The sequence below is a fragment of the Urocitellus parryii genome, chromosome 8 (genome assembly GCF_045843805.1).
Source record: "Urocitellus parryii isolate mUroPar1 chromosome 8, mUroPar1.hap1, whole genome shotgun sequence".
In the NCBI taxonomy this organism is placed as follows: Eukaryota; Metazoa; Chordata; class Mammalia; order Rodentia; family Sciuridae; genus Urocitellus; species Urocitellus parryii.
In genome coordinates this window covers 23,023,862-23,036,099 of record NC_135538.1, presented here as the reverse complement: position 1 = coordinate 23,036,099, position 12,238 = coordinate 23,023,862, and the positions used below count along the sequence as shown (strand labels likewise).

General features: G+C 38.0%; 1 protein-coding gene across 1 annotated transcript in view; it reads left to right on the top strand.

Annotated features, from left to right (window-relative positions):
* Positions 1–4,980, top strand: part of Adgrg6 (adhesion G protein-coupled receptor G6) — a 134,817-nt gene extending 129,837 nt beyond the window's left edge. Inside the window, exon 25 of the mRNA XM_026397618.2 lies at positions 2,209–4,980. Within this exon, the coding sequence (XP_026253403.2) occupies positions 2,209–2,387 (179 nt within the window). The 3' untranslated portion in view covers positions 2,388–4,980. The remainder of the gene's footprint in view (positions 1–2,208) is intronic.
* The last annotated feature ends 7,258 nt before the right edge of the window (positions 4,981–12,238 follow it).

Here is a 12,238-nt window from a genome sequence, read left to right as displayed (position 1 = left end):
TCTGGAATGAGTGGGTCACATATTATGTAACATAACCAAAAAAGCAACATTTGAAAGAAGGATATGATTTTTTTAAAAATTTTATTATTTTTACTCTCCAGTGCTCTGGTGGGTTACTGGATATGTCATGGTACGTTCATAGAAGTCATAAAAGAGATGTCATCCATTCTAAGCTGCTTTGTTAGGATTTTCATCTGCTTGAATTTCAGCATAGGTCGAATGGAGTTCATTTCTCTAGCCCCTGGTTTTCAGATTTCCAGTTGTAACCAAGTCCTTATTACTCATAAAGTAATATCTAACCAGAAAACTGAGAATAATATATATAGATACTAGTAATAGATATATAACCATATATATCATAGTTAAGAATATTGTGTGCATTTATGTGTACACACTATATGCACATCCCTTGTTTAGAATTTTGCCTTGTTTGGAAGTCACCTTTTATGTGAAGTGCCATCCAATTGGATCATATCCTTGCAGTGGAACTGACTTTAAATCACATGCTCCTGGAAGTTGTCTAGGGAGTAAAAGGAGTATATTCTTGACATTTCTTTCAGGACATGTTGTTTTCTTTAAAAAAATCAAGCACGAATCATTCATTATTGGGATTTAAGTCAATAGAAAAATTTCCCAACAGAAAACCAATGGCTAGTGAATTTATGAACCTGAAGAAAGCTCAAAATCAATCAGCTTGCTGAGAGCCAGATGAGTGGGGCCTTGTGCTGTGACTCCCCCAGGCTTTCTCTCCCCAACCCTGGGACATGCTTCAACCACTTTTCCATGCTTCCATCTTCCCCTTCTTTCCATGAACCGTGTTTTCTTCCTCTGGTTTCCTTTAGTGTGGGGTGAGAGTGCCATTTCCTGTGTTAGCCCCCAGTTTTGTTTAGTGTCCAGTGTAAGTAATAATTGAGCATTTAAAGAGTTTCCAGAGACAACAGATATCCTAATGACAATTTTGAACAATTGTTTTTGGATTTTATATGCCATGTCACTTTCTGAGTCCAGCTTACTCAGAATATAAAAGGTCTAAAGTGACTGTTGCAGTTTTGGAGGTATGATTCTCTAAAGCAGTGTTTCAGGATAGGTTTTACTTCTCACACAGTGTAGAAAAGATAGGATTAAAGAGAACAGAACAGTTGGTAGAAGAGCACAGTTTATCCTTCATCCACCATGAAATTTCTGTAATTGGGTAAATTCAAGGATAATGTTTCTCCAAAGTGTATTAGGAGGGGGAATAGAGCAGGCACTTATGACATTCATAGAATAAAAGATAAAGAACCACATGTATATATAGATAATAGATCTTACATATGAGTTTCAGAGCACTATCTGAGCCAGTTTTAGAGATTTGGGGGATCAAGAGAAATAATATTTAACTCAGAATACTGAAAAATTCAGAATACAAGTTTATTTAGTGGTCCTTTCTCATTATCAATTGCTCTGATATTATTTCTGCTAGCAATAGTGCTGCTGAAATTGTAGCAAGTTAAAAAAAAGAGTTTTAAAATACTTCTGATAAAGGGAATTTTGACTTCTACAATTAATAATTCATAAAGAGATGTCCTTTTTGCTATATTCCATTCATTTCACAAGCTAAAAGACATGGGAAAAATGTGTTCAAAGCAGACTTTCATGTTTATTTTTATTCACTTTTATTCTCCAAAATCCTTTAAATTTTCTAAAAGTTTTTATTATGAAGAATGTCAAACATGTAAAACGTAGAGAAAATAGTATAATGAACCCCTTTGTCCCCATCAACTCATTTTCCCCTGCCCATTTTCCTATATTATTTGGAAAACTTTATCTTAGATATCATACATTTCTACCATGAACATTTCAGAACATTTTAATCCATTCTTACCTAATTTATTATTTCTTTTGAGCCATTTGGTGCATACATTCTCGAAGAGGTTTTTTATTATTCTCATTGACTGAAATATGCTACTTACAAGAATATTTTCCTATAATAAACCATAGCACAAAAAATGACTAGAAGGCAAATAGACATTCAGTGAATTTTAGGAGTGCATTTTGAAGATGAAAAATGCAAAATTTTAGTGCTGCCTGTTACCTAATCTAAGGGGAAAAAAAGCTTTATTTCCTTTGTATACTTCTTGATGTGCAAAACAGAGGGCACAATATAGTGGCCCTAAGGCGTGTCCCCAGCTTATCTTGAAGCCTAATTTCTCGTGTCATTTCTTGCAGACAGTGCTTCCATGGACAAGTCCTTGTCAAAACTGACCCATGCTGATGGAGAACAAACATCAATCATCCCTGTCCATCAGGTCATTGATAAGGTCAAGGGTTATTGCAATGCTCATTCAGATAACTTCTATAAAAACATCATCATGTCAGACACCTTCAGCCACAGCACAAAATTTTAATGTCTTTAATATAAGAAAAAGGAAAATCAGTTTCCAGAAGTGTGAAGATCTGCATGCAGTGTAAACCATGACTAGCAGATATAAATGTGCTATTACCTAGGTAACTGCATACAGATGAGGGGTGTGTTTTGTTAAGAAGGCTTTTGTGAAATTTACAATTCATCGTTTCAGTATATTTCTTCCAAGGGGGACTTTCCATCATCACTGAACTTCAGTACTGAGAGCATTATGACTCAGTAAGCCAGGGAGATATTATTTTTTGAATGTATGATTGAATCAAACTAATCAGAACTCGGGAAGGTACTAAAATTAGACAACAGGGGAGGGAACAAAGCCAAGGACAAACTCTAGTTTAGACTCATCTACCAACCTCCTGGTGAGGCGTGGATGTAGCCATTTTTATATCATCTTTCTCAACAATCAGAAGTGTAATAATATTTGTAACAGTTTTGGATGCCGACATATTTCATCCAGAGCTACTTTCTGTGAATGCATCAGCATTTTTTTTTCTTTTTCAATGAAATTTCAACCACAAATAGAAAAAAAATGCTTAATATTTGACCCTAAGAGTAAAAGGGATTTTTTTCTTATATCAAACATATAACTTTCAGAACTACATCATACCCTGGAAAGAAAGTTTTCCCAAGATATTATCAAAGTTATAATAGAAGGCTGTGTTCCATTCAAGACAGAAAGCTTAAGCCTCATTATCAACTAGAATTGAATCCCATGCATTTAAATATGGCTTGGTGATGACATTCCATTAACAGGGCCTCCTGTGGTTGTTTAACAATGATACTCTTCCCCCTTTACGGTATATTGGGGTAGAGGAGATTTTCTGTTAGTCACACTGTAACAATAGTCCTTTTAGGATACACACATTTGAGATGTTGTGATCATGTCCTTGCTCCAATGACTTTTAAGATATTTCCAGTTAAGTAAATGAAGGCCTCTCTCTTCCCCTACTGAGAATTTTGTTCCAAGGAATATAAACTCAGACATGTGGATGTCTCATTTAATTAAAATAATTTATTAATGTGTGGATCTGCAACTGCTAGTCTAAAATCTATTTGTACTGAGTCCTCTGATGATAACATAAGAGGAGCCTGAGGAGGTCTGGCAAGATAGATGGTGTTGTGTTGATGGGTCAGACTGATGCATAAAAGCCATGCCTAATATTACACAGCTTACCTAACTCTCCAAGTATCCTAAGGAATGCATGCTTGTAATGAGGGTATAGGAGACCACAGCTTAATTGTTAAATTATGGAGTCTTATCCAGTTTCTTAGCAGTGGGCCTCAGTGCAGGCTGGGTCTTAACAACTCTCTGGATTCTCTGAGAGGTATCAGGTTCAGGGAAGCAGCAGTTAAGTGAGGAGGAAAGGAGGGGTTTGGGCAGAGCCTGTTGGCTCAAGAAAAGAGGTCAGAACTGAACCCCTAGGGCCTTTACCTTCTATACAGAAAGCAGATAGCCCTTGTTCTTAGATGTAGGATGACCTACAGGCTATGCAGAGACTCAAGGAGCCTCTTAACTTTGGCTAAGCTTTAGTCATGACGCTAGTCAAGCTCAAAAGGATAATGAGAGAGTTTAGTGGTGGATTGTTACTACTGTTCCATTTTGCAGCAACCTGGAACACCATCTTGGCAGAAAAGAGCTGAGTCCAGGCTGGCTTTCACAGGGGAGAGGGGCATTTAGGAGAAAAAGATAGTAAACCTTAAGTCACTGAGATTCACTACAGTAGAGCCAAATCCTTTTCTGTAGGCATATATTAACAGGCTGTGTATTGTGCCAGAATTTACATATAGATGAGAATTAATCTTAAATCATCACTGAATATTCATATGCTTCCCCCAAACCTTAGACATTCATGATAGAGTTTAATTAGCTTTCTACTGTGAGATTTCTGCACAAGGTGCATAGTTAGTAAATAGTGATTAAGATATATCTTCAGAAATAGCTTTGCTTTTGATGTCTTCTCATATGCATCCAGATCTGAGAAAACATTTTATTTTTGTATTTGACAACAATGTCAGCTCCACTTTAGAAATTTTCAGTGAGCAGGTAAGGAAAACTATGGAGAAATAGCTTCACAGAAACATTTGCAAATAGAGTTAAAAGACTGAGCCAAATTCTACCCTCTGTTCCTTTCTCACCTTTCTTCAGCCCCTCAGAAGCTTGGGGCCACGGTCTCACTGGGGAGCCAAAAGTCACCTACACTCACCTTCCAGAAGAATACCAATTCAAACTCTTTATTTTTTCTCATTTCTCCACCTTTTTTTAGCTGAATTGTGTCAAGAGTTTAAGTTTTGAAATAGTTGCCATCCTTGTCACCATTGCTTGCATTGTAAAGCTATTCCTTATCTGTTGTTGGCACAGACTCTTTTGTACATATTTATTTATTTGTGTTTACAAATGTCAATCTGTCTCACATCTTAGCTTTATATTGCCTAGTCTTATTGTTTTAATTAACTTTCTATTAGAGAGACTGTGTATATTTTTTCTAAAAAAAAAAAGAGTTGTGACAGTTTTTTGTAGCAATACCTTTGAACATGATGGATGAAAGTGACTGTGAGTACAATTTGGAAATAATTGGAAGAAGCTACTGCAGCCAATGTGTGGATTTACTTCAATGGAAAATGTCTTTTTTCAAATAAATACTTATATTGTTCATGTTCCAAATGATCCAATTCCTTTATGAGTGAATGTTTCTATTTCTGACTCCTACATAGGAAAAGATTATTTGACAACTGGAAAATAACCTGCCACCAATTAAGTCAGTGACATGGGACTACTTTGCCAAACACTAGGAATGAGTATGTGACAGTGATCCAGTTCACAGGGATGCATACATTTTGAAGGTCTTAGAATTTCTTGGGGTGATGGGTGCAAAGCCAAGCTCTGTGGAATGTTGGAAGTATTGCAGGTTTCTTTGTGGGGGAAGTCTTCAGCATCCCCAAAAGGGAATTGAGTCCTGGAAGTTAGGACCTGTGATATGTTTCTCACCTTTACAGTTGCTGTTTTCATTGTGGGCAACTTAGAAAATAATGAACTTGAATAGCTTCACTTGCATGATCAGAACCAACCTCCCCACTTCCTTTTACTCTGGTTACTTAGGATAACACTTTTCTGCAGAAAGCCAAAGCCCAGACTGGCTCACAACCCTCCTCAGCCAAGTGAATGCCCAGCACTAAGTTGTGAGGCGCTTTGGCAGGTCACTTTGAAATCAGGCTTTCTGAGCCAAAGTGCACAACTCCCTGCCAAGCCATGTTAGGAAAACAGGCGGTGGCTGAAGGCTCCTGTACAGTCCTGCATGAGCAGGTTACCTCAGGAAGTATGGGGAGGAGATGAGAAACACTTATTTGATTTGCAGGCTGACCTATGTTTACAGTATTTTTGAAATCTGAAGGAATGGAGCTTTATAAATACAGAGTTTTGGAAGTACTTCTGTGTTTTCAGTTGAATAACATTCCACTTCTTTCATATAAAAAGCATTAAATATCTCTCCTGCCTCCCTACCAACCTCCCTCCATTTCTCACTCTTCCTTTTCTCCCTGCCTCCCTCTTCATTTCAAGAAAAAATAATCAATGCAACTTTTTTTCCTGCCTTCCTAGAGTAAAACACGAATAGACAAAGAATTTTCAAATGTTTAAATATATAATCTACAGCCTATTCAAAAAAAGAAAAAGAAAAAAAAAGAAAACAAGTGAAAAAATACCCCGTTTTGTTATCATAAGACAGCTCCAACCTAAATTGAGTAATTTGACCCTGATAGAAAATAAAACCATAGAATCCACAAACATGTTTAAGTGCCAGATGCATATTTTCTCTCTTGTGTAATTTTTACCACAATTCTATGAGGAAGTGTGGGTATTCGCCTTTTATCTGGGATAACTGGTGTCACCAATTAAAAAGGGTAAGTCACCTGCTGTGGCCACTACAAAGGTGAGAGGAGACTTCAAAGCGAAGTCCATCTGGTTCTTCCAAGTCAGCACGCTGGCTGCCTCTTTTAAAGAACCTGCAGCCTGTGAAAGATGGTAATCCAAGGACAGGATCAATGCCAGGAGATTCAGACAGAAGCTTCCAGAGCTTCAGGGAAAAGCTCTGGACTGGCAAGGCATGAGTCATGATTTGGTCTTTGAAGTTCTGATTGATTCTGATTGGCTCTCCTGGGGATGAGGAAAGTTATTCCAGGCACAGAAGTTGGAAAGTCCAGGGCAGCCAGTGGAAATAATTGAGGTTGGTTGATTGCAGGGTGTGGTGAGGGGTTGTGGAGCGATGATGAGGCTGAGACCAGGTCATCATGGGAGAGCCCACGCTGGCTGGAGGGGCTTCATCTGGTCAGCAAACAAAAGAGAGGCATGAAGGCCTCTAGGTGGTGAAGGAGCCCGATCCTGGCTGGGCTTTCGGAAGGGGACTGTGGAGGGATCAGTAGAAGAAAGAGCGACCAGACTCAGAACCTTGAGGAGCCCCCTGCAGAAGTCAGTAGAGCAGGGTGGTTTGATGACTGGCACATAGGGATCACAGGTCTCAGGGGCGTGGGGACACTGTCGTGAGGCCTTCAAAGCCCAAGTTTTGGGGAGACTGAGCTCTTCAAAATCAGAACAGCAGTGATGCATGCCCTGGCTGCTTCCAGATGCCATGGGGTTAGATGGAGCTGTGAAAAAATTAAGGCTTCATGAAAAAAAAAAAAAAAAAACTGCATATTTCCAAAAATGTGGAAGCAGAAGGGAGGCTGGATAAATAGACGTAAGGAAAGACTTCTTGGGAGACTTTCCCACCTGCTTCTTTTATGAATGGAAGAGAATATTTGATGCCAAAGAAAAAGCACCAGAAAAAAAATGGGTGGTTCCTAGAACAGGGTCTTGATAGTGGGGATGGGTGATAAGCCAAGTAGAGGGGACAGACCCAGCAGCAAGAAGAGGCCCCTTTCTTCTGAGGTTGGGAAAGAGGCTGTACAAGAGACAAAGAGGCTTAAAGGATCAAATACCGGGGAAAGCTCGCTGAGTTTTCCTGATTTTTATCAGAAAAGTAACTAAAGGCTTGTTTCAACTGTTGGGTATTATAAGGGAGGTAGTATCAGGATGGGGACACAAGAAAAGAACAGGTGAGACACTGCAGGGAACTTGGTAAATTACATTAAATAAGCCAGTCAGTCATGTTTGCCTTAGAGTAGCTTTTACAAGTGTAATCCCCAAATCATTCATAAAGGTGTTTTTTAATTTGCCATGTTTAGAAAAACTGGTTTATTTCAAATTTTAACTCAACATGTAGGGTTTTAAAGTGTCAAACTTTGTTGGTCAAGGATGTATTTGAAAGACTTGTAAATAAATAGATGATAAATCATTTCATACACACTCCAAAATCTTTGGTCTATTTCGCTTGGCTTATTTCCATTCTGAATTAGTTAAAATGGTTTTTATAAATTCATATGTCAATTAGAATAAAATATTTGATACTCTCGTAACTGCATCTCAGCATTGATATTTTTGGTGTCTGGGTTATACTGCATGAGAAAATAAACTGTTTAAACACTGTATGAGCGAATGGAAGCTTCTGGCCACTGCAGTGCTTTGTGTCCTGAGGCTTAGTCTACCAGCATGGTGACCCCAGTCCTGTGTTGATACTGAAAAGAAACAAAATAAAACACAGAGCTTACCTACAAGGAACTCATAGATCAACTGAATAGATAGACCTGATGCATTTGAAACTATAAACTCAAAGAATAATTGATTTATTTAGATCTCAAATGTAATCATTGCTGCCCAGTTAGAGCAAATACATGGTCTCTCATAACACTGAATGGAAATAGTTAAGTACTCAGAGTGTCTACAGCACTTAAATTTGACACCTTATAGTGTGTGTGTGTGTGTGTGTGTGTGTGTGTGTGTGTGTGTGTGTGTGAGAGAGAGAGAGAGAGAGAGAGAGAGAGAGAGAGAGAGAGAGAGAGACTTTTCCTACAGATTGATGTTGTATTAAAGTCTGATTCATTGGGTTACATTCATTGTTGTTATTTTCAGGAGCTAGCATATTGCTTAGCCCATAACAGGAGCTTAGTTAACATTTATTGAATTTAATTGAAATTTGTAGTTTACCTGGCACACTTGTATCTTATAATTTAGCAATATAGGTATCAAAGCACCTTGGACTTTGGTGGGTTTGCAAAATAATGGATTACAAACACAAAGGGGGAAAACTATTAGCATTATGATATTCAAGACCCCAGTTCTTATATATCAATGTATGATGCCAGCAAGTGGGATTAAGGACAGAATGGCATCGGTTTAATATTAACTGTAAGTCTTTTTTTTCTTTTTAAATTTGTTTTAACTTGTTATACATGACAGTAGAATGCATTTTTTAACACATTGTACACAAATGGAGCACCAGTTCTTTCTCTGGCTGTACATGAGGCAGTCACATTGGTAGTGTAATCATACATGTATATAAGTTAATAATGCTTTTCTCATTCCACCATCCTTCCCATACCCACACTCCCTCCCCTCCCCTCACTCTACTCTGCACAATCTTTCTTCCCTACTCCCTGCCCCAATTATGGATCAGCATCTGCTTATCAGAGAAAACATTGGCCTTTGGTTTTTTGGATTTGACTTATTTCACTTAGTATGATATTCTCCAGCTCCATCCATTTACCTGCAAATGCCATAATTTCATTCTTCTTTAGGCTGAGTATATTCCATTGTGTATATGTACCACATTTTCTTTATCCATTCATCTGTTTAAGGGTATCTATATCGGTTCCATAGTTTAGCTATTATGAATTAAGCTGCTATAAACATGGATGTGGCTCCGTCACGGTAACATGCTGACTTTAAGGTCCTTTGGATATAAACTGAGTGGGATTGCTGGGTCAAATGGTGGTTCCCTTTCAGGTTTTCTGAGGAATCTCCATATTGCCCCATAGGGATTGCACCAATTTGCAGTCCCACCAGAAATGTATGAGTATACTTTTATCCCCACATCCTCAATGACACTTATTGCTTGTATTCTTGAAAATTGCCATTCTGACTAGAGTGAGATGAAATCTTAGAGTAGTTTTGATTTGTAAGTCTCTGATTGCTAGAGATGATAAACATTTTTTTTCATATATTTGTTGATTTATTATATTTGTTCTTCTGTGTAATCACATGTATATTCAGTTCCTTACCCTGTTTATTGATTTTTTTTTTCTGGTGTTAAGTTTTTTGAGTTCTTTACATATCCTAGAGAATTAGTGCTCTGTTTGAGGTATGTATGATAAAGATTTTCTCCCATTCTGTAGGCTCTCTCTTCATGTTATTGATTATTTTCTTTGATAAGAAGAAGCTTTTCAGTTTGAATCCATCCAATTCCTTGATTCTTGATTTTATTTCTCGGGCTTTAGGAGTCTTTTTAAGGAAGTCATGGCCTAAACCTACATGATGAAGATTTGGGCCTACTTTTACTTCCATTAGGTGCAGGGTCTCTGTTCTAGTGCCTAAGTCTTTAATCCACTTTGAGTTGATTTTTATGCACAGTGAGAGACAGGGGTTTTATTTTATTTTGCTACATATGGATTTCCATTAATTGTAAGTCTTTCTTAATAGTATTGGAAAAGGAACTAGGTTCAACTCAAGTCTGAGATGAATAAATAGAAAAACCTGCTTTTGAGAAATTATCTTATGAACAATTTTATAGATTCACTGGCTTTCATATTAGGGAACTTAATTTAAGAGCAAAGAGAGGGGTCCTCATGGAACCCAGTTGTCTGTGAGCAGTTTTAGGTTCACAGCAAAGCTGAGAGGAAAACGGAGATTTTTCTGACTAGCCCCACCCACATACATGTGTAGCTCCCTGATTATTCTCCAATGAGTGGTATATTTGTTACAGTGATAACACTTCATTATGGCCTAAAGTCTGTAATTTAAGGTTCACTGTTGAACCTTAAATTAGGGACTTCACTCAATGGAGTAGATCAATGTATAATTGCAAGTATCCACCATTGTAGAATCATAGAACTGGAAAAATTCTAATAGCATTTTCACCACTTTGAAAACCCACCCACTGTGCTCTGCCCATTCATTCATCCCTCAACCCTGCAAGCACTGATCTTTTGACTATCTCTACAGTTTTAACTTTTACAGAATGTTACATAATTTAAATCATACACTATACAGCCTTTTTAGATTAACTTCTTTCATTTGGTAATATGCACTTAACTTTCCTCTGTGTCTCTTACTGGCTTGATTACTGTTACAGTTTGAATGTGTCTTCCAAGGTTCATGTGTTAGAAACAACCCCCAAGGCAACCATGTTGGGAGGTGGAACCAATAAGACATGATGAGGACATGAGGTCTCTGACCCCACATATGGATTAATGTCATTATAATTGGCCTGGACAGTTATTACAAGCATGGGCTATTGTAAAAGTGGAGTTTGGCCCTCTCTTGCTCTCCTGCCCTTCTGCCTTCAGACATGGAGTGTGCAGCATGAAGGCCCTCCCCCGATGTCAGCACCTTGAGAGAGGACTTCCCAGGCTCCAGAACTGTGAGCAATGTTTCTTTTCTGTATAAATTACCCAGTCATTGGTTACACAGGCAACACAAAATCGACCAAGATAATGCCTCATTTCTGTTTAGTACAAAATAATACTCTATGATATGGATGTACCACTGTTTGGTTCTCCTCTCAGCTAATAAAGAACACATTAGTTGCTTCAATATTTTGGTAATTATGAATCAAGCTGCTATAGCCACCTGTGTGCAAGATTTTGTGTGGACACGTTTTCACACAAAATATTTTCCTTTGGATAGATACAAAGAAAACATGATTGGTGACTCCTATGCTAAGAGTATATTTAGTTCTTTTAAAAAGCTGTCAAACTATCTTCCAGAATGAGGATCCTATCATTTTCTTCTTTGCTTATTTTTCCATATCTGCAGCAGACTTGCTCTAAGGCCTTTACTTTATTTCATCACAGCTACATTTTCTGTGATGTTTGAGGATACCACGATGGCAAGTCTATCCTCAATCCTAAACACGAACTGTCAACTCAGGCTCTTAATACATATAAGCACTGATTCAGGATATCTACATTTAAATTCTTGAGAAAGATGCCTTCATTAACTCATGTTTAATCAAGGGTCTGTACCAGGATTAAGATTACTTGGTAGGAATATAGCTGCTTGAACTCATCCTTTCAACAGAGGCTGTGGGCGGTGGGAGAAGAGGCTAACTCACACAGGATTCTTAGAGGATGTTCCATTTCAACAACTGGGTGATGAAAAGAGTGACAGGTTAAGGGGTGCTGGTTAACACGTTGCTTCGGTTTGGGTCACAGGGAGAAGTGGATGTCAAGATGGATTTAGAATTCCAGCTGTTTCTGGGGATAAGACCTATAAAAGATAAAGAGGGTGCGAGGATAGGCATGGGAAGCCTGCACACCTTTATTTTGAAAGAACAGGTAAAAGGAAGAAGAGGCTGAGTACACAGTGTCTGGGCTCAGGCACAGCAGACAGAAGTCAAATGAGTACTATTTTCAGCCAGAGATTGACAAAGAAAAGGAGTTTTAAAAATAAAAATTGAGAGTATCTGAATTTTAATTAGGTCATCATTTTTTCTCTATTTATTGTTATGTAAAATCAAGAGATGTTTTGTAAACCATACTAAATGGAGCAATTGACCTGACCCTAAAGAAAGCATTTGGAGATTATTTCTTTTCACCCCCATTTGACTAATTCGTCAGTTTCCTTGAGTGGCTGTTAAGTTGTTGAGAGAACAGTTTCATAATCTGGCTAACAAAAGTCCAGATTTTCTAGACCTGCCTTGTGTGAACTTTTTAACTTGTTGCACTGAGGTGCCAACCAGCTTATTA